We start from the raw sequence: 23,166 nt of genomic DNA on the forward strand, positions 1-23,166 counted from the left end.
GCCCTCCCCAACCCTTCTAAAAAGGCCCTAACCCAGGCTGTAGAGGCACCAGGTCACCAAACCCAACGAATCGTTACTTACTGGCTATTCCTGAGGCATTATACAGTGTGAGTCCCGTCCTTCCAGAAAGTCTCCTGACTCGATCTCAGGGGTACTGCTTCCTTCCGAGTTTTCTCTTACGTCTTTGGTCGTTTCTTCCCAGGCTCCGTAAGTGTTTATTATAGATGGTATGGATGTCACCATCTTGGTTTCTTTTCCCATAACCAGGATAAAATACCCTGACGAACACAACTGAAGGGTTTATTTTGGCTCTCAGTTTGGGGGTGCAGTCATCATGACTTGGAAGTAATGGCAGCAAGAGCTTGAGGCGGCTTGTCTCGTCATACCCACAGTCAGGAAACAGAGTAGTGACTGCTGGTGCTCAGTTCATTTTCTCCAATTGGTACAGTCCAGGACCCGTTCATAGGGAATGGTCCTGTCCAGGGCTAAGTAGGTTTTCTTCCATCAATTAACCTGGGAAAGACAATCCTTCAAAGGCATGCCCAGAACCCAGAACACCCCCCACAGTAGTTGTCTCCTGGATGATCCCAGATCATATCAAGTTGATGTAACAGGGATCATCACATCCCCCAATATTCACTTGGAAAGGCTTGTTCCCCTGCTTGGTGCTATTGGGAGGTGGAGTTTATTGAGGGGTCTTCAGGTCTTCCTGGAAGGAGATAGTGGCACCCCCAATGTCTTCCTTTCTATCTTTTCCTTGAGTGAAGTAGGAGATTTTGCTCTGCCATAGGCTTTCATCAAGACATGCTTTGTCACAGGCCCAAAGCCCTGGGACCACTTGTTCAAGGAACATCAACACTGTTAGACAAAATAAATTTGTTTTTATTAGCTGGTTCCCTCGGGCATCTGGTATGGTGGTGGAAAGCTGACTGGAAGTGCCTCTTCTGCCCACTCAGGACGCTGTTCTTAAGTCCCTGACCTCAGCACTTGGCTCGGTCTCCACAGGCACAGCCTCCATTCTCCCGGATAAAACAGCCATCTGTCTGGGGGAATCATGCATATCTGGGGACTGAGGGAAACTTTCCAGAGGGAACTGCGGCATTAACTGTAGTTCTGAGAGGCCTGACGCTAGATCCTCCATTCCCAGCTGTATCTCTCTCTACAGTCGATCGACACTGTGTCTTCGAGGAAGGGATCTTCTTTTTTTTTTTTTTTTAATTTATTTATTTATTATGTACACAGGGTTCTGTCTGCATATATGCCTGCAGGCCAGAAGAGGGCACTAGATCTCATTACAGATGGTTATGAGCCACCATGTGGTTGCTGGGAATTGAACTCAGGACCTCTGGAAGAACAGCCAGTGCTCTTAACCTCTGAGCCATCTCTCCAGCCCGGAAGGGATCTTCTTTAAGGAGCTATTGCCTGCTATCCTGAACCTGACTGTGGTACATTTCCCAAGGGTATAAAACTCCCTGGACTACCAACTTGCAAAATGCTGTAGCTGTTGAGAGAGAAATAACTACAACATGAATAATAAATATTCCTGTAAGTTAAAAGGGTGACAACCCTATGCTTTCAATAACATTGAGTAAAGACTAGCCAATTGAATTGATCATTAAAAATAGTTTCTGTTGGTCAAGGTGGTACACACCTTCTATCCCAGCACTTGGGACGCAGAGGCGAGCATATGTGAGTTTGAGACCAGTTTGGTCTACATAGTGAGTACCAGGCAGTCAGGACCGTGTAGAGACACTCTGTCTCAAACAATAGAAAAAGGAAGAGGACGAGGAAAAAGAGGAGGAGGAAGAGGAAGAAGAAGAAGAAATATAAAATAAAATAAAAGTTTTAAATAATAGATAAATCTATAGTGAGACATTTAATTCAGAAAGAATTAAGGAAGCCCAGAATGTTGCACACCTATAATTCTAGTACTCTGTGAGAGCAGGAGGTCACAAGTTCATGGCCAACCTGAGCCACATAACAAGACCTTGTCTTAAAAACACTATGAAAATAATCAAGAAAATTTACTCTGAACACTATGTTATGTGGCTAGCAATAAATAACTTCTCTTCATAAATGCATCAACTAATAAAAGAAAACACTAACCCACCAATTCCATCAAAGAAAGAATTTTTATAATTCCAATAATTGACAAATGGGATAAAATGCAACTAAAAGCTTCTACACAGCAAAAAAAAAAAAAAAAAAAAAAAAAAATGGTCACCAGAGTGAGGAGGGAGCCTGCACAGTAGGAAAATGTTTATTTCTGAACGCCAGACCTGGCATTTATAGCTAGAATTTTCACTACCTGGGGGCCAGCCTCCAGCAGTGCAGGGCTCCAAGGGAATCCACAGAGTCAGTGCTCACTGTGACTTTTTTTTTTAAATCTGGGGGAGTGAAGGGAAAGACTCACACACTCTCTTAATGTTTCCTTCAGATCTTTTCTTTATTCTTCTTTTGCATTCTCTATTCTTTATTTTCCTAGTAATTTCCTTCTCTCATTCTTGATGTTTTCCTTCTAACTCTAACTCCATCTGTATTCTTTCCCTTACAATTTATATACCCCAACAAAATCTTTCAGGCAATATAAAAATTACAATGTGGTTACATTCTGTTTTTCAAGTGAATGATTACAATGAATACAAGTAAAAAAAAACAGCATGTTTTCCATATCCCTTACATGATTAAACATTTTACATATTACAGGTGAAAAACAAGTTATCCCAAGAACCAGTGTACATTCATACTCAAGCAACTTGTTATAGATTAACAATGTGTAAGCAAGAAAGATATTCTTTTACTGGCAGGCTGCATTTTGTGGTTACAAAGAAAAGAACAATCACATTATTACTTATCTTGAAAGGTAATTTTATGAGGAATCTTAAAGGAATCATAAATATAAACTTTTATACATGAAAAAGAATCAGTCAGCTCTACTTTAAATCTCTAGAGTACATACCTACTCATCAATAGTTTTTTATATCAGGAGGTTGAAGGCAAAAATGAGTACAAGGAATTAATCATCATCTTTGATCACCAACCAATCCTAGCAAGGAAAGTATGTCAGTTAGTAATAATTGGGCTGCTTTGTATTTGATCCCTGGCCTTATTCATCCCGAGTTCCTCATTCAACTATGTGTCTTTCTACAACTTTAGATTATCTTTTTGGGGTTTTCACCTCAAAGCTATTTGACAAAAACATCTTAGTCTAACTTTAAGTTATTTTCAAAGCTTTGTTTCAGCTGTGATGCACTTCGAAACCTGTGAACACATCTCTCAACATTAAGGTTAGAAGAATTTAAACTAGCTGGGCTACTGGGACTCAGTTGTTTTTCTTAATCATTAATCTAAGCTACAGTCTATATTGCTCTTCAATAGAAACTCATGTGTTCTAGCTGTGTGACACTTCCTTGTTTTATTTTTTTGTTATCAAAACTCTATTTAAACTAACATTATTATTATCAATTAGACAGTACAGCTTAGAGGGAAAATTATCTTTATAATAATCCACAGGTAAAGTGCCCAGTAGAAAGGGATGTTTCCATGAGATAAACACACTAAATTACAGGCAGCAGGGATCTCCCCACACCCATTCACACCACACCAGAGACCAGAGAAAGTTGGCAATAGTAAACATGTGAAGGCACAGCAGAAGCAAAGGACATTCTGGAGTCTGTGGTCTCGGGGCCTTGCCTATCGGGCATCAGGGAGTTGCCTCTGGTGCGCTGACAGCTGAACTTCAGTAGCATCTGCTGCTCCTCTGACATGGCCATCAGCATAGAGTACTAGAGTACACAAAGAACTGCAAAAACTAAACAAAAAATCCAAGTCATTTAGTTAGTTAGTGAGCCAATGAACTGAATAGACAGTTAAAAAACACACAAACAAACAAGAAACCAAATGGACAATAAATAATGGAAGATTTTCAATATCCTTAGCCAACAAGGAAATATAAATTAAAGCCGTTTTAAGGTTCCATCTCAACCCTAATCAGAGTGACTATCACCAAGGAAACACATGGCCACAAATGCCGGTGAGGATGTGTGTTGGGGAAGGGACCACTTTTGCAAGGCTGTTGGGAATGCGAACCAGACAGGTCAACATACTATAGAGACATTTGCACATTTATGTTTATTACTGCACTGTTCCCAACAGCCAAGAAATGGAAGCAGCCTAGATGTCCTTAACACATGAACGGATAAAGAAAATGTGCCTCATATGCACATGAATCATTTGAATTTTTACAGACATGGAGAAAAATGAAATCATGACATTTGCAGAAAAATAGACGCATCTGGAAAAACATTGTGTTAAGCAAAATAAGCCAGATTCAGAAAGACAAATCCCATGCTCCCCTCATATGTGGAGTCTAGATTTAAGAGTATATGTATGCACATATGCAAGTATATATTTGTGTGTATATGTGTGTGTAGGTCATGAAAGTAGAAAAGGACTCATAAGAGGAGAGCAGAGAATCTAGGGGAGTGGGGAATAGGTAATGGAGCACATTAATAAGAAAGTAGAAGAAGAAAGAACCATCTGGAAGGGGGAGGGACACAGGAAGAGGACAGTGGAGGAGGGGAGAATGAGAACCAAGTATAGTGACACATGATGTCTGAAGACACCATGTTGAAACCCACCACTAAATCAACAAAAGTGAATCTGTGTCATATCAAAAGAGAGCAATTGCCAGTACCAGCTTCCCTTGATGCTTAGTGATTGTTCGTTTAAAACTACATGCTATTTTAGTCAACTGCACACTAAAAATAATTTGAAGAATAACTCAATCGCTGCAAAGCCAATTAACACGCGGAGTCTTACAGGTCTCAAGAGAAAAGTCATTCATTTTGACCATCATATAGCCGTTCTTGTCCAGACAAGTATAAAAAGACACTCAAGAAAAATCTTTGAAGCATAAATGCATTATTTTAGACTTACCTGAAAATATGTGTTCAAGAAGAAAGGGGAAAGCTGTAAAGTTCCACCCTGTTCAAGAAGAGCTTGTTCGTGTGTTTTCAAAAGGATGACAGTGGGTGGCAGGTCACCCTGGCACACAGTTTCTAGTGCAAGTATTGAAATGAGCATGGTAACAATTTTCTTTAAAATGTTTAATATTTAAGATATACCAAAAATGACATCCTTTAAAAATATCCAAACTTACAAGAAATAATTTTAGGTATCAATTTAAATGTGTGAGGCTAAGTACTGTACAATGTCAATTGTGTGAAAATCTAGAACAGACCGCAAAAGCAAGCCAGAACAAGGCTGCCTCCCAGAGATGTGGGGGCACAGATGTCCTGGGAAGGAGCACATGGAAATTCTGTGACGGTGGTGATGCTCTGTGCCCGTGGTGATGCTCTGTGCCCTGTGCCCTAAAATGGTTTGGATATTTGCTGAGTGCTATCAAATGGCGTACCTACAGTCTACCATCTAGAGGTTAATTTTATTAGGGAAAAAAAAAACATAAGCAAATGTTTGGGCTCTAATGTCTCTATGCTAGAGATTGGGGTGAAACACTTGGAATGCTGAATGAGTTAGAGATTGCCCAGGGGACAGCTGTGCAGATAGCAATGAAACCAAAACAGGATGTTTACTGGGGCACCTAGGTGGTGATGATATGGTGCTTGCCGCCCAATATTTTGACTCTGCTGTACATCTGAAAAATATTCCCAATAAAATATTGCGGGGAATGGGCAAGAGGAAATATTTTTTCCATAGTTATTTTTAGCGCATGTCTGAGACAAGTTAAAACTGATGATTGGGGAACTCTCACCTTAACCTTTCAGCACAAACCTCCCTCCAGTATCCCAATCATATTTCCCACCAGATCCAAAATTCAGCAGATTCAAAACTGAGTTTATTGTCTCCCGTCTATCAAGTGGAACCATTTCAGCTCTCAGTAACAGGCACAGAGTTCAACACAAGCATGATTTTTTTTTCTTATGTAACAAGAGAGATGGAAGTAGGGATATGGTGTTGCTGGTCCCACAGTTTAGTAGGGTCTTAGCAGGCAGGTCTGCAGTTTTCTTGGCCACCCCTCATAGTCCCAGTGTGTTAGAGCTTCGGGCACCATGTCTGGGTTCAAGGGAGAAATGACAGCACTGATGACTAGTTTAAAGGCTAATGTTGTTGTGACATTTAATGTATCCTTTACTTGGATATAATAATGTATCTTAAGTGTGTCATTAGCTAGGATGCTCTCAGCCACAATGACATGTGATACACACACATACTAAAAACCAGAGTAGAGCTGGAGAAACGGCTAGTGGTTAAGAGTGCTTGCTGCATGCCCTTCCACAGGACCTTCCTAGAACCATGTCAGGTGACTCACAGCCACCTGTAACTCCAGTTTTAGGAGATATGACACTTTCTTCTGGCCTCTAAGAATACCTGCGCGCGCGTGCGCACACACACACACACAGAGAGAGAGAGAGAGAGAGAGAGAGAGAGAGAGAGAGAGAGAGAGAGAGATCTAAAAAAATAAAACTAGACTTAAAAGTGGCTTTAGAATTGACTGCCTTGATGATGGAGTAATGCAGTCTACAATCTAGATATTCTTCTCAACATTCTGCTTTGCTGTCCTCACTGTTGGATGTGTCCCCATTCTGGAACCAAGGAGGATACAGCAACTTCAAGTGAAAGATCCATATGCAGCAATGGTAAGACACCAACCAGCTCTCAGGAGCTACCACCCCATCCCATTAGCTGTAACACTTGCCAGTTTATTTTCTGAGCTACAAGGGAAGAGGGGTTGCCTTAAGGAGGGGAGTGGTGACTCCCCTTATCTAAGCTAGTCCTGCCAAGCAGCCTAAAACCTAACTATGTTACGATTAATTTCAATCAAAAAATTTGATGAGATCTAGAATCACCTTGGAGACAAACCTCTAGGCATGCATGTGCGGGAGTAGCTAGATTAGGTTAGTTAAGGTGAGAAGACCTGCCCACTGTGGGTGGCACCATTCCCTGGGGCGAGATCCTGGGGTAAGTCCAAGCATTTGTAACTCTCTGTTTCTTGGTTGTGAATACAATGTAGACCACTTGCCTCAAATTCCTGCTGCTGTGACTTCCACCACGATGTGCTGTACACTTGAACTGTGACTTAAAACAAGCCCTTTCTCTTCTTCCTTTGCTTTTATCAGGCTATTTTATCACAGCAACAGGAAAAGTTACTAGATACGGGTTGAGTGTATACTGCAGCTCTAAAATGTTACATTAGGCATGCAATGAAACATTTCTAATAAATGCAATAGGCTTACAGGATGGAAGAACAATAGATTTATTATATACCATAATAGGAATTCTGTTCCCAGAGATGACCGAACATATAATCTCTAAATATTAGAGACATAAAAATTCAACAGTAAATTATAACACAACAGTATAACATCACTGTTCCCTGTTGATTTACTGAATGCCTGCTGGGTACAGAGACTACTCACTAATTTAGTTCCTTTTTCATAGCAAAACAGAGGTGACAGATGTATGAGTGAAACCAAGGCTTCTCCTCTGCATACCTAATGACGTCTATCTTTGTCTCTAGTTCACTGTTCCTACCAGAATCAGCACTCTCATTTTTCTTCTCATTTTCATAATAAAATTCACTAGATATTCAAAGATGGCGATGTAGGCTGAGACGGTAACGTGGTAGAGACTGAATGAATACCTCGTATACCTCACGCCCCTCACTGATTTGGGCACGTTACATGTATCAACTCCTTAACCTTCACAACACTTGAAGCAGATACTACAATCTCCGTACTGAGATGGGAAAGAGAGGCCCAGGGATAACGGGACAGTGTGGCACATCAGTGAGCTACATGCCCGCTGTGATTTGCTCTGATGACCTCCTGACTCCCCTGGCCTTGGCTATCTCTTGGACTCCTCCTGCTCCTAGGCTTGGTTGTGCTTCCTCCCCTCTCTCCCCCACTTCCTCCCCCTCCCCCACCTCCTGCTTTCTCTACTGGGACTCTTTACAAGTCAGGCTCACTCTTCCTAGGAAAGCCTTTCTTAGTCAAGGCAGGGACCAGGCTCTTGCCCAGCACCTAGCCCACCTACCTCACTCAGATGATTTGCTTACAGATCTGTGCCCTCCAGGAAAGATATGATAGCAAGCCTGGCATTCTTCTGGTGTCTCTGGGGCTTGCTACTATGCCCGGCCTATAATTGGCACTTAGAGTGTTGCTAAATTAATGCACAAGCTCCCTGATTTTACACTTCCCTGTCTCCCCCGTGCTGTCTGACACCACATATTGTAGACACTTAGTCAACTGGAGTGGGTGCTGCCGGATTCTTCACCAGTAGCCTAACTTAATAAAAACAAAGCAAAACAGAACCTACCCCTTCCTCCTCATATACACATCTCAATGTAGATCCTGAGAATCTGGAGTCCTTTCAAGGCCCCCAGTCTGTCAAACCCAGCAGGATGTGGGAAGTCTGACTCCCCTTCGCTGACCAGGCGGGCTGGGCTGGGCCCGGTGGAGAGTAGTGTCAGGCAGGGCTCAGGGCCGCCGCCTGGTGCGCCCTCTCCCAGTTCTTGCCTATTAAGGTAAGAGTCCTCTAGGAACGCAGCGTCGGGAAGGAGGGTCCCCAGCAGCGGCCTCCGGGGCCTGGGAGCTTGGAGGACTCTGATTAACCGCAGCCCTGGACCCTCTGCCTGGCGTCCGGCCACTGGGTCTACCGGCTTCAGGTTCTACTTAGCTTTACCACCTGAAGCCACCTTCCTATGTTTCCATAGCCACCGAAAATAACTTCAGCCATTACCGCGGGCCCCAAAGGAGTCTGGGCACCCGGCGCTGACTAAATAGACCCCGTGTCCCGGGTGGGCGCTGCTCGCGCACAGATGCTCCGATAGCTACCGGAACCCGCGCCCTTCTGCGCGGAGGAAGGTGGTACCACCTCCGAGGGGCTGGAGCTGGTGCGCGGGACCCGGACCTCCACCCTAGGGCTCCCCATCCCAGGCCAGCTGGCCGCTCGCGTCCGGGGTCCCCGCCCGCAAGCCACGCCCACAGGTCACGCCCCTCCCAACCCGCCCCGCCCCTCCCGCCGGCGCCCGCCGCTCCCGGGGCTCGGCGCGGGCCTGGGGAATCGGGAGCCCGCTGCCGGGGTCGCAGTATGGGGCGCTTTCGCGGGGGTCTGCGGTGCATCAAGTATCTGCTGCTCGGCTTCAACCTGCTGTTCTGGGTGAGACCCGAACCGGCGGGCCAGCTAGGGGGCCAGGGTCCCCAGGGAGGTGACCGCAATAGAGTTGGGCCCTGGGGGAAGGCAGGGTGTTCTAGAGGCGCTAAGCAGACAAAGAGGGAGGGGACGGGTGGAGGGGGAAAGGGCAGAGAGAAGCTTGAGCCACTAGGGCCGGTGAGAAGAGAAGACACGGTGCCGTGCTTCCCCGAGAGGAGCCATCATCCTCGGTGGCATCGCCCGGCGGGTGGTGCCAGGTGCGGGGGACCCAGCTGGCCCCCACATTCCGAGGGCTGGGGTCCCCGGCGGCCGGCGTTCCCTGCAGCCTGCTGTGCACACACACACCCCCTTCGCGCGCTGCCATCTCGGGGGAGCCCGGCTGCCGGGCCTGGGCGCTGGGAGGGAAAGCCCTACCCTGCGGCTGCCTGGGGTGGCGCCCCATCCCAGGAGTGTGTGGACACACCGCCTGGCTCTGGTGGTTTCCTGGGAAAATACGAACAGGAGCGAAAATTAAGGGAGTGGGGGAGGGTCGTCCTTCTCTTGGGCATTAGGGGAGGGTACTGCTGGGTGGGCAGTGGTGGGTGCTGTTGTATGAGGGGTTGGAGAATGGAGGGGTTTGGGAAGGGCAGCAGCCTCCCCCAGGCTCCCTGCCTACCACCAGTACTTCTGAAATGATCTCATTCAACTTTCCAGGGGTGGCGTAGACCTGGCAACATTCCTCAGTTAGAGATGCACCGAGGCAGCCAGAGAAAGGGCCCTGACCCCAGTCTTCTGTGTTAGCAGGGCATGGTTAGAGGTGGGCCATCCCTGGAATGCTCTCTCCCAGGCCCTTCTGCAGTCTTTATCGGCCTTCCCTCGAGAGAATTCTAGGCAGTGTAGCTGCTCAGATAGACCCTAAGGGGAGACACGAGTCTTGCTTTGGGAGAAGTGGGAAACAGCAGCGGCAGAGCTGGAGGCCATGGTTGTCCCATCTGCTCTGAGGAGGTTGTCTGGGCAATAAGTAATTAATTATTGAACGGTGGGCTCCACTTGCGTCTACCAACCCATTAGCCTGGGTGACCCCAGCAGCTCTAAGCTCTTCAGAAACCACGTGGTCATGACCAACATTGGCCAGCAATGGACAGTTTGGAGGAGGTACTGGGGGCATCCCCTGAGTTTGAAAAACACATAGGTTTTGTACACCTGAGCATTTGCGTCTCTCACACTCCAGGAAGAAGTGTTTCTCAGTGCCCTTGTGTTGCATTTTTTAGAAGTCTGGCTCAGTTTCCAAGGCTGTTGATTATAGATGCCATGCCACACTGACACCCTTCTCTGTCACTGCTCACAAATTCCAAGTTTCATGGGAGCCTGAGAGGGAAGTCTCGGGCTGGGCTTAGCACTCATCTTGTACCAGCTTCTCAGACTTATCAAACATTTGCAGTGAGTGGGTCAGGGACAGTGCTAGGCACCTTACATCTTCCTCTACACCCCTTCCTTACTCCAGCGCTTCTGTACAAGCGGGTCCTCCCCATTTTAAGACGTGAAGACACAGAGACTCAAATAAGTCACACAGCTATCGAGTGGCAGAGACAGAACTCAAAAGCTGCCTACCCCATCTTAACCCCGTGTCAGGCAGATCCCCTTAACCAGCAGTCCCCAGAATGTGGTTCCTGGATCAACAGCATCAGTGCCCTCTGGATTTTTTTTCAGAAATGGACACTCTCACCTCAAGCCAGATTTACTGAATCCGACACCGGGGGGGGGGGGGGGGGGGGGGGCAGCAAGCTATTCTAGAAGACCATCCAGGTAATCCTACCCCACAGGCATGTTTCAGAACCACTGTTAAACAATTACTAGATAGATGATGTCTATTACCTTAAAGCACTGTTCTCAAAGCTACCACTCCAGCTGAGCCAATGAGAACAGTGCATGCTGGACAAGACCAAAGTAAGACAGAGTGTGACCAAGCGACAAGCTTCACACCCCTGGTCATGAACACTGCGAGGAAGAGAAGCTGCCGTCCAGTGAGGTTGAGTGCCTGTTGGAGCTTAGAGATGACTTTTCCTAAAGTGATCTAAACACAGAGTTCAGAGAAGGAACCCCAGTATCAGTGAGAAGCCTAAAAGACTTCTTCTGGGAGACACTGGAGCTCAGCCTCTGAAGAGCTGGGAGGATGGGGGTGGGCAAAGGCAAGCCACCAGCTGAGGAGCAGAGCAAAGAATCGCGAGACCTCTGAGTGGCAAAGCCATGAAGCCCGAGAGCAGAGATCCAAAGCGTGGTGTGCTTAGACAGAGGAGGTGTGCCTGAGCAAGCTAGTCGTACTTCCAGGACAAACTTCTTGTCTGTACAATCGGAGGGATAGAGTTGTGGCAGAATTCAAAGGAAATGTGTGAAGTACCTGATCCCACCCTCCTATGGCAGTCATACATAGTAGGGGCTTAAAGTTATTTCTTATTTTTATTACTAACTGCCTGGCACACAAGAAGCATTCAATAAATAGTAACTGTCTTCCTCCTGATGCCCTTACTGTTGACAAATTGTATCTGTGTGCTGAGTGGCTTACGAAGGACTCCTTTGATGGATAACTATACGTTATCCTCTTAACTCATACTTGGGTATTTTCCCCACTAAAGCTTACTACTCCCCGAGAACAGGAAAAAATTTTCCTGTTGTTTTCACAGCCATTCCCCTCAGCGCCTAAAATAGTGCCCAGCGCATCGGAGATACTAACTCTCTATAGAGTGAATTAACGAATCTTCGGGTTAGACACCTGGATGTGAACAGCCTTCCTGATTTTTAGACATCAACAGGCAACTTTGTCGGAGAGCTGGCCTACCTCTGCTTGTTCATTGTGTAGATGTTGAACTTTCGTAGACTGAGTCCAGGAGAGAGCTGGGAGGACCCAGTGGCTCCCAGTGAGAGGGCAGGCCTTGGATGAGCAGCAGGTGCAGGCGGCCTTCTTGGGAAAGTGAAAGGGACTGAAAGCTGAAACTGATAGCTGGTGACTTGGGGAAGTCACTTGTATGGGATAAATTATTCACATAACTGACTTCCTGTCACTAAGGGAACCTGATTCCACAGAGGCTCTGCTCTGGCTTCTCAAGTTTCTTTCCTGACCGGGAAGCTTTCCCTGGAAGGAAAGCTTTAGCTGTGTCTTGAATATATCCACACACCCATAGCTGTCTTTCCTTTTGAGGTATAGGGTCTCCTCCGGTGACAATACTTCCTGTCCTGCCAGAAGCTGACCTGAGACAGGCACGAAAGCTGTAGAGTGTGTTTTGTGGTCTACGATTCACAGATCCACTTGGAGCCTCGTCCAAGCAGCTGGCTTAATGTTGCCCTCAGCTGTGTTTCTAGATTGCTAAACATTCAGCCAGACCTTTCAGAACCAGCACAATGCTCCCTTGCCCAGGGAACTCAGCTGTACTCACACTGAGTGATGAATGCTTTAAAACCCCAAGTAAAGCCTGATCTCTGGCTGACTAAACTAACTTCCGATCTGATAGTTGAGTCTGCCCTGCCTTTATCAGGTCTAACTTTAGGGACTACAGTCACAGTGCTTGGTATAGTCCTGACTGTGCTGAAATCACCTTTGTTTTTCCTTCCCCCCTGTTGCATAGCAATATAAATAAAACACTACAACCCACCCAGCCTCATTCAAACATGTTGGTTTGAATAGCCTGGGCACTGTTTATTCCTGCTCAGCGTTTTCCTATCATTGTGCTGCTCTGGGCTGTTCAGGGTTGTGTCCAACAGGAAGAAGGCTGTTCCTGGTTGAAAGTCACATGCCATAAATGGCAAGTGGGAAGGTGGCATCCTTTCTTCCTCCTCAAAGTTGCATGATTGATGCAACTTTGGATTTTCACTTGGTGATGTCTGTAGTCGGAAGTTTCTTGGTCCCACCTGGTCCCGCCCAGGCAGCAGCCGTTTTTATAATAATCACTCAGAGGCTTAACATTAATTACAAACTGTTTGGTCTGTGGCTCAGGCTTCTTGCTAGTTAGCTCTTTCATCTTAAATTAACCCATTTCTATTAGTCTATGTTTTGCCATGTGGCTTCGTGGAGTTAGTTACCTAGTTAGTTAGTACATCTTGCTCCCCTTGTCTCTCTGCTTGGGTTCCCCACCTGGCTCCATTCTGCCTTGCCATAGGCCACAGCAGCTTCTTTATTAACCAATGGTAGCAACACATATTCACAGCATACAGAAGGATCATCCCACAGCAGATGTCTACTGGCTGCTTCTGAAAAGACCGTCCCTTTGGCTGGGGTTGGGGTGAAAGCTGTTTGACTCCAACAAAGCTTGTAGCTCCTGCTCTCTCCCACACATTTAAACAGCAACTGCAGAGCAGCCACTTGTTAGAAAGGATGGTGGGGGTGGGGGAAACTTTTGGAGTCTCCCAGACAGCCTGCTGCCTGTCCATAACCTGCACTGCTGATTTCTGTTAAAGTAGGAAGACAGAAGCAATGGCCAATCTCCCCTACTGTGCACCAGAGGGATCTAGGGATGCTGGGGGAACCAAAGAGTGCACCACATGGTCAGTCTGGAGAGACCAGAGCTATAGTTCTAGTTGTTGCGGTACACTTTAGGCGGGTGTACACAGTTTGGCGATTCAAATCCAGAAAAAAAGCCTGAAAGGTGGATTCTGGTAGCACACTGCCAGAGTTTATTCCTGGCTCTCTAGGTCTCACTACCTTGGGGACTGGGCTCAGTTGTTCAGCCTCTTTGAGCTTCCATTGTCTCAGTTGTAAAACGAACGTAGCAAAGTAGTATGCAAGTCACCTTGTGATCTTTGAGCAGATAATACTAATACTCCCAGCACTCAGGAGGCAGAGGTAGGTGGATCTCTATGAGTTTGAGGCCAGCCTGGTCTACATAGTGAGTTACAGAGCAGTCAGAGCTACATAGTGAGACCCTGTCTCAGAAACAAAGAAAGAAAGAAAAGCAAGTTAATATATGTAAAAGTCCTGCATGCACATAGCACATGCTCAATAGCCTGAGATATGTTAGTGATAGTGGGATTCAAATAATAGGGGTACAGGTGGGAAGACAGGGCCCATAATTCAGGAGCTCCTTGAGGAAAGAGGGAACATGCAGTGTCCTATATCCCACCAGTCAAAGTGGCTGGAGTCTTACAGCTTATGAAGACATGGAGTCTCCTATCGATGATCCGTTCACCCAGCAAACATGTGCTAGATGTCTGCCTGACACTCTGCCCTGTGATTCAAAGATTAAAACCCAACCCTATGCCTTTCCCTAGCCTCCATGTTGTCTGAGAATAGTTCATCCCCAGTCTGGTCTTTGCACCTCAGAGGCAGGGACTGTTATGAACCTCTTCTAGTCCCTCAGCACCTGAGAGAGTCAACAGGGTCTAAATAAAAGTTCCTGTGCACTTCCCCTAGAGCAGAACTGCTAGGTGTCTGCCCTGCTTCTGTGCTCCCAGGTAGAGGCCAGGGGAAGGAGGTGGGTCAGGCTTTGGTGGGCAGTGCAGCTCCTAGTATAATGTGAGTATCAGTACAGGAGACCTTATTCAACTGTATATTCCGACTTAGTAGTTCTGCATCGATAACAAGCCCCCAGGGGACAATGGCGTTGGTTCCCTAAAGACACTTGGAGGGCTTTTGTTTACTATATGGTCTCAGAGACTCTTGTTTCTGGGTGGCAGGGTAACCCTTCCATGGGGCTTGCTTTTCGTGGTTCTTGCTTCCAGTTAGCGCTTTATCATTATTATGTTAAGGGTTCTTCTGCAGCAGTACTCGGCAGTCCCAGATTGTCATCGTGCACTGCGTCTCACAGTGTTATTCTAGATCACCCTGCCTGAAGTATCTCTCCACCCTCCAGCCTTAACACTGGCAGGGCCTGCACTACAGACTTGTTCTCCTTGTTAAAGCAAGTGACTCTGCCCTGACTGAAGCAAGCTGTTGTTAGGGTCTCTAAGAGACTGAGGAAGGTGGACTTGAGATGGGAACATCCAACAGGCTGAAGCACAGGTTAAACGGAGTTACCCTGGCCTGCCTTTCTCGCCATCCCCGACTTCCATTGAGAGAAAGATCAACAGTGCTAATTACCATGCATAGGAGATTTCAGTTTACAGAATGCTTCCACATACACAATCTCATCTGATAATGAATTATTAGCAACCTCTGTCTTCACAGTCTTCATATTTTTAATTTTCACAGTAATTTAATGAGCCCTGTTTTAAAGTATGGAAGCGGAAAGGCGCAGTAAAGAGAATGTCCAAGGTTTTCTCATTTCCCACCTCTTCACATTATCAACGTCTTGGGATGTGGAATACGAAGTATAAGGAAATGAACTAGAGGACTGAGGAGATGGCTCAGTGGGGAGGAGCAGTTGCTGTATAAACATGTGGACCCAGCTCCAATCCCCAGAACCTACGTAAGAAGCTGAGCGTGGCGCTTGCCCCTGTCACCCAGCACTGTCACCCCACACTGTTCGGGGTGGAGACAGGAAGATCACTGGGGCTTGTTAGCTGCAGCCCTGGCTCCAGATTCAGTGAGAGGCCTTGCCTCAGGTGGGGGTGGGGATAAGACAGAAGTAAGTAGGCACCAGGCATACACACATGGGCATTCACACACACAAAGAAATGGAAGACTATGGGAATCAGGCACGGTGGCTCACACCTGTAACCCCAGCTGCAGAAGGCTGAGGCAGAAGGATTGTCTAGTTCAAGGCCTGTTTGAGCTACACAACTATCTCAATAAAATTCTCTTGGCTTGGAAAAATATAGTCTACGATCAGAGTGATCACAGCCAGTGTCAGGTTCAGCCTTGAAGCATTCTACGGTACAAGGACAAGGAGAGGCCTAAAATACCCCCTCGTGGGGCAGAAACAGGAGCTGGGTGAGGAGCACGACTGATCAGTTCAAGGCAGGTGAAAACAAGATGGAAATTGAGAAAAGCTACACAGAGAGGCAAGGCTTGTTTTTTGTTTCTTTAAGAGACCATTAAAAAAAATTAATTTCCGCACAGAGGCTTGAAGGACAATAGCCCTGCCCAAATATAAGGCTGCCAGTGCTACTGCTTTTGTGAGCACAGCCTCATGTTAACCCCTTCAGCCCTCACCACAGCCCTGTGAAGCAGTTGCTCTTATCCCCAAGTCACACCCAAGGAAACAGAGATAGAGACTTGTCCAGGACCCAGAACTGGCCGGCGGCGGCGGCAGATCTGTCTCTAGCTGAGGCTCCAGCATCCTTGTCCTTAGCCTTCCTGAGTCCCCAGACTAACAGGGAGAGAAGGTGGGAGCTAAGACGAGTGTGTGACTTCCACACCTGCTCATCCAATGTGGTGGCCGTGCTCCTGAGCACATGGGGCTGTTTAGCCTTAAAATTAAATAAAATGTAATATTCTTGTCCTCACTCTCACTTACTGCATTTCAAGTACTCAGTAGCCCTCAGTGCCGAGCGGCTACCATACAGACCAGCACAGATGTTTGTATCACTGGGGCAATTTCTTGTGTATGTGTGTGTGTGAGAGAGAGTGTGTGCATCTCCACGTGTGTGCTCAGTTGTACCTTTGTATAAATGTACATGAGTGTGTGTGTGTGTGTGTGTGTGTGTGTGTGTGTGTGTGTGTGTAGACAACCTCAGGTATTATTCCTCAGGTGCTATCTATGGTTTTTTGTTTGTTTGTTTGTTTGTTTGTTTGTTTTGTTTGTTTGTTTTTATACAAGGTCTCTCTCTGGCCTAGAGCTCACCAAGTAGGCTAGACTGGTTGGCCAGTGAGCTCCAGGGATCACTGTCTCTGCCTCCCGAGCACTGGGATTACCAGGGCGAGCTGCCACAACTGGCCTTCTTTACATGAGTTCTGGGAATCAAACCCAGATCTCTGTCCTTGCCAAACAAACACTTTAATATAACTAAGCCATCTCCCCACCTCTCGTTGGAGAAAATTCTATTAGACAGCTCCAGCCTAAGTATACTTATGCTTTGTCTCATAACTACATTTTCATCTTTTCTCTTTCTAGGTCTTAACTAAACTAAACTTAAGGAATTGGAGGCATCGCCTCTAAAGGGCACCAGCTTTCTGGTGTGGTTTGAGGAGCTGAGGGAAGTCCAGCTGTCAGCCAAAGCAGCAGAGTACAGTCTGTGAGAACTGAAGGGCAGTGGCAGAAAACTAAGCACCATGGGGGGGGGGGGGGGACAATGCCTTCTTGAAGATTGAGCTTTCAGTTTGAATGGAACGGTGAATCCATCAGCATGAGAAGGCCGAGTGCCAGGCACTCCCAGCTCTAAGTGTGTGGCTCAACTCAGCAGGCACTCTCCTTACCGACCCCTGCAGACAGGTGAGCTGAGGTTAGAGAAGTTTAGTGTCTTGTCCAAGGTCTGAACAGAGTCTGACCACAGAATCCCTATTTCTACCTCCTCTACATACACTACTATGTGTGCAGATGGATGTGTCTCTCGTCTATGGGCACATTATTCAGTCCGAGCACTCAAAAGAGGACATTTCTAGAAATACAGGTATTCCTAAAGTGTGCCAAGGTCTGCCCTTTACAGTAGAAGTGAATGGAAAGAGTCAGCTTATAAATGTGAGTGTGTGTGTGAGTGTGTGTGCATGTGCGTATGCGTATGCGTGTGTGCGTGCATTCGTGTGTGTGTGTGTGTGTGTGTGTGTGTGTGTGGTATTGAACAGGGGGGGTATAGCCCCAGGGGGTAGGGCAAGGGCTGGGGAGGGAAGGGTTGTATCGCAAGCTGCAGGATGCATCCTTCATCCTGAAATGGACTGGTACAGCTCCTTAGTGACCTCAAAGCAGGTTCTAAGAAAATTAATATTAGGAAAAATATCTAGAGAACACCAGCCTAGGTTTTGTGCTGTCTACAATATTCATCCAAGGTAACTTCTTGGCAACAAAGTGTCTCAGCTTGTTCCAATCTGAATTCTACACGTAGCATTTACTTTCTGCCACCGTTTCTCACTGTAATCATTAGAAACTGGGTAAAGAGCTCTGGTCGGTATCTAAGCATCCTGGTTACTGAGCAATGGCTCAAAGAGCACATGCTGCTCTTGCAGAGGACCCTTGGCTCCCAGTACCCACATTTGAAAAGTCATGACTGCTTATGACTTCAGTGTGCCACTCTCTTCTGGTCTCCATGGGCACCTGCACTCATGTGCACAAGGGTGTATATGTGTACCTGAGCACACCCACAAACAGACACACACAATTAAAAATAATAACATAAATCTAGAAGAAAAATGAACCCTAGTTATCCTCCCAAAGTCATCCTCTCAGCCTCCTTGAAGAATGATAGGCGAGCACATAAATGTCATTTAGCGTCTCCTCTCTGCTTATGTAAAGCTCGGTGCAGTCAAGATATGACATCAGTCACTGTGGTTGCCAAGATCAGTGTTTGTGCATGCAGAAGGCAAGACCAGAGGAGGAGACCCAGTGGGTTCTGCAGGGGGGGGGGGGACTCCAGAGACCTTAGCGAAGACAGCTGGGTGAGAAAAGGCAGGCAGTGAGGGGTGAGTTGAACTCAAGGCTGTGGCTTAATAGATTTGGGCTTTAGTTGAGGGTCTATATGGTCTTCATCGATAAAGCCGTCTGCTCCCTGACACTAGTTGGTGGCCCGGAACTTTGTTATGCTGCAGAGGGAAACCTACGAAGCCAACGTCTTCCTCCACGTTCTTGCTCTTCCCGAGTCCACTCTTCCCCCGTACTTCTTTCAACCCGAGACATCATGTGCATTCACTGAATAAACACAGCACACCCTACACTGTCCACAGACACCAGTAGGTTGCCAGCTTCTTTCTCCAGGTTCTTTTCTTTCCCTGAAACTTCTGTTCCCCACAGCACTTGTAAACCACCTCCCAGCAAGGTCAGGTGAGCCACTCAAGTTCACTTCATAACAACTTCAACAAACACAAAAGGGCGTGTTTGTCACAAATACGCAGCCAAGTGTTCTTTCCAGAGAACAGAACACTTCTGATCCTATCAAAGTCCGAATGCAGCGTAGAGAGTCAACACTGAGTCATCATGAAGTTCGCTCACAGGGCGGCTTCAGTGGGTAAAGGGGCTTGCTGCTAAGCCTGCTGACCTGAGTTCCAGCCCTGGCTCTCACATGGTGGAAGATGAGAGCCAACAGACTGTCCTCTCTCCTCCACATGCAGTTCCACATGCAATTCCACACGCAGTGCACACGTGCACACTCACATGCACACGCATGCACACATAATAGGTAAATAAATAATTTGAAAACATGCTCTCACCTGAAGGAAGCACGAGCTCGCCTGTATGAAGGAACTGGAGGGCAAATCACAAACACTGGAGTCTCAGGAGCCACCAGGCATTTTCAGACAGCCTTGTCACCATCTGCTGTCACAGCAGTCCTCCCTCCTGGTCCATACCTGGTCCTGATGTCAAGAACAGGGCTACTAGGTCCTTTGGAGGCCGTTTGGTGTGAATGTCATATGCTATTCAGCCCTTGTATTTTTTTTTTTTCTGGTAAAAACTCTTGCTTTTGAGACAGTGCTGAATCCTGGCCTTGCTTTCACTGACTAATACGATGAAAGTCTTGGGAGTCCGTTTCCCACTTTGAGCAAATCAGTGTCATCTTCCAAAGCAAATGTGCTTCTGACATCTGCCTGCTGCAGGGATGAGACAGCACTCCCTTCTCGGAGGCATAATGGGGCTTCAATCAGATTGGGCACCGTGAGTGCTCTTTAGGACTCCATCTAGGACGCGAATTGCCGCCACCAGCAGGTATTAGCTTGAAAGCATTTAATGGGGACTCTAAGATAGAAGCCTCATTTTCAACTTCATATGGCTTCATCCCAAAAAAAGAGAGTAGCAGAAGAGCTGGGTTTGTGTGCACAGAGCGTTCACCATGGGGAAGCAAGAACACGGGGCTGCTTTTGTTCTTCTTGCATTGAAGGGCAGCGTGTGTGTCTGCGTTACTGTAACCGCATCAAGTGGGCAGACCGTGCCCAGGAAGAGGTGCGTGCAGGTTTATTCTCCGTGACCGTGCGTGGCTCTCAGCACACATCCCTGAAGGTTTAGGAAACCTGACAGCCAGTGCTGTGGGGGTGTTTTCTTTTTCTGTGGGCGGGTGTTTTGCTGAATGCCTTCAACACTGTGTCTGAACCGGAGCCGCTGTGTTTCCCAGGTGCAGGTAGATTTGAAAATAGTACTTTAGGAAGTACTTTAGGAAGTACCCCCTTAGCTGTGAGAGTGGTTGTTTCCGGGGATTCCTGTCAGGCTAACAGGGCCTTGGGTTCAATCCTAACCCCAGAAGAAAAAAAAAAGGAAAGGAAAAAGGGAGGACAGAGGGAAGGACAGGGAGGGCAGGGAATGGAAGAGGACAGGGAAGGGGAAGAGGAAGAAATATGGGTTAGGAGGAACTTGGTGGCACCTGTCGGTAATCCCCGCAGAAAGGCCGGGGCAGAAGGCTCACAGGTTTGAGGCCAGTCTGAGCTACATAGTTAGACCCTGTCTCCAAACATAAACAACAGCAACAAAAAAGCCTAGAGTAGGTAGCTAAAATGACAGAAATTGAGCTGGGTTTGTGTACACGTGCTACGGATGCTAGAATCTGGGGCTGGGGTCCAGCACTGCTGACTGTTAGCGGATTTGTCTTCTCAACTCATCCTTACCGCGGTCAGAAAGAAAACAGGCTTTCTGATATCACTTCCTATAAAATACTGCCCCACTATGAGGACCCACCCTCACAGTCTCACCTACCTCTGGTTACAGTACTGTACTGTAACACACACACACACACACACACACACACACGCACACGCACACGCACACGCACACGCATATGCACGTCAAAGGTCTTATCCCTAAGACCCTTCACGCTGAGGGCAGCCTTCATCATGTGGGTTTGAGGAGGAGAACACAGTCCATTCCACCGCTGACCGAGTGGTGCCTCTGCCTCCCCTCCGCCACCTCAGCTCACTCTGCCAGCCTGAGAGGGAACCGCTTAGCATGCAGCAGCTGAGAGCTGTCCCTGCTCTCACAGAGCTGAGGCCTTTAAAACCCAGAAATAGTTAAACAGCAGTAGTTATGTGAGCTTTGAAACAACACACATATCTAGGCCAGGACAGGCTTCCCCAAGGCGGTGACCTGAGAGTCGAGAGTGAGGGGGAGTCACCCTGCTGTGGGCGGTGCAGAAGAGCATTCTGCCCCAGGAAGCAGCCAAAGCAGCTGCCCCCACGTGAGAAAAGACTGACTCAGGTGTCTGAGGACCCTTCCATTGTTTCCCACCGGAGTATAAGCACACATGCTTAGATAGAACTCCCCCGGGGGTGCTTTTGGCCCAGAAAGGATCCTCTCTGCTGGATTTCATCAGCAGAGAGCTTAGTGGCAGCACACATTTGCTCCTTGTCATGCAGGTGGCTTGTATTCAAGGAGAGGAAAGCTGGGCATACTGCAGCTGGATGTACCTCCCTTGTTCGAAATTCCTAACTGGGAGAAAAAAGAAAGAAAGAAAAAAGTGTCCTCAAGATGGGGCATTTCATCAGCAATCCCTGAAAGGGGGAAACAAGTGCAGAAAAATACAACTGAAATGCTCCAGTGGTCCTGTGTGAGCGGGTCCTGTATGAGCGGGTCCTGTGTGAGTGGATCTGTGTGAGCAGGTCTGTGTGAGCGGGTCCTGTGTGAGTGGATCTGTGTGAGCAGGTCTGTGTGAGCGGGTCCTGTGTGAGCGGGTCCTGTGTGAGCGGGTCCTGTGTGAGCGGGTCCTGTGTAAGCAGATCTGTGTGAGCAGGTCCTGTGTGAGCGGATCTGTGTGAGCAGGTCCTGTGTGAGTGGGTCCTGTGTGAGTGGCCCCACCTCAAGCTGAAGGACTTGTTCTTTGCAGACAGTTGATATCTGGTATAAACTTTTATCTATCTGCTTCGCTTCAAAGTACTTTCAACCTGGTCTTCCATCTTTTTTGCCCCTGAGTTTTAGAGCATAAACTGTCTTCTCTAGAGACACTTTGGCAGTTTCCTATGTCCTGTAGACTCTCTAGATCAGGGGTAGCTGTTGGAAGAACTTGCCCATGACAATATCCATGGGCGTCCTGTTTACTGATGGGCTTTTGTGGCCCTGTCTGTTCCTTGCACTGTGCTCTGGTCCCCATTCCCCCTTTAACTATGTGCATGTTTATGCAGTAGGTTCACGTGTGTTCCCCAAACCTACCCTGTCTTACAATACTGTCTTTCTTCCTTCTTTTTGGTTTTCTTGTTCCTGTTTAAGATAAAGTCTCATTATCTGGCTGGCCCAGAACTCACTATGTAGACCAGACTGGCCTCTAACTCACGAAGGTCCTCCTTGCCTCTGCCTCACATGTGCTGAAATTAAAGGTGTGTGCCATCCCTTCTGGCTCTTTTCTTTTTTTTCTTCTTCTTCTTTTTTTTTTTTTTTTTTTTTTTTTTTGGTAGCTGTTTTGGGGACAGAGTTTTGCTATGTAGCCCAGGCTGGCCTAGTATTTGCAATGTATCCCGGGCTGGCTAGCACTAGTTACATAACCCCGGCTAGTTATGTAACTCACAGTAATCCTCCTGCTTTAGGCTCCTAAATCCTGGAGTTACAGGTACACACTATCCCACCCAGCTTTCTCATTGAGTTTTTGGAATGTCATGTGTACAACTGACCCACAAGAAAAGAATGCCTACCATGCTCTCTTGTGAGCAGCCAGTGGCTTCTCTGTGGGACCCAGAAAACTTCAGAAGGGTTAATTCGTCCTCTCCTCTGAATCCTTGCCTCCTAGATCAAAATGGATGTTCCCTTAAGCGTTCTGTTTGTTGGCTTTTGGTTTTTAGTGTTTTCATTATTTGTTTTTAGTAATTACCACCAGGGTTCAGCTCTCTCTGCTGCATGAAAAGTCCGTTTCTGGGCCAGTGAGGTGGCTCCGCAGGTGAGGGTGTTTGCCACCAAGCCCGATGATCTGAGTTCAATCCCTAGGACCCACATGGTGGCAGGAGACGACGAACTTCCACACGCTGTCCTTTGATCTCCACACACTCGCTGTGGCATGTGCATGCCCCCCCCCATGGATGAATAATATAAA

General features: G+C 47.1%; 1 protein-coding gene and 1 long non-coding RNA gene across 2 annotated transcripts in view; one reads left to right on the plus strand and one right to left on the minus strand.

The window, feature by feature from the left end:
- Window positions 1–2,340: 2,340 nt before the first annotated feature.
- On the minus strand, window positions 2,341–8,939 carry LOC131913371 (uncharacterized). Its single transcript, XR_009379880.1, has 3 exons — window positions 8,338–8,939; window positions 4,939–5,060; window positions 2,341–3,811 (listed from the first exon to the last, which is right to left on the minus strand). It is a non-coding gene; the product is annotated as an uncharacterized LOC131913371 (long non-coding RNA).
- Window positions 8,940–9,041: 102 nt separating this feature from the next.
- Tspan2 (tetraspanin 2) overlaps window positions 9,042–23,166 on the plus strand; it is a 41,219-nt gene continuing 27,094 nt past the window's right edge. The window contains exon 1 of the mRNA XM_059265974.1: window positions 9,042–9,180. Within this exon, the coding sequence (XP_059121957.1) occupies window positions 9,112–9,180 (69 nt within the window). The 5' untranslated portion in view covers window positions 9,042–9,111. The remainder of the gene's footprint in view (window positions 9,181–23,166) is intronic.

The sequence above is a fragment of the Peromyscus eremicus genome, chromosome 6 (genome assembly GCF_949786415.1).
Source record: "Peromyscus eremicus chromosome 6, PerEre_H2_v1, whole genome shotgun sequence".
NCBI lineage: Eukaryota > Metazoa > Chordata > Mammalia > Rodentia > Cricetidae > Peromyscus > Peromyscus eremicus.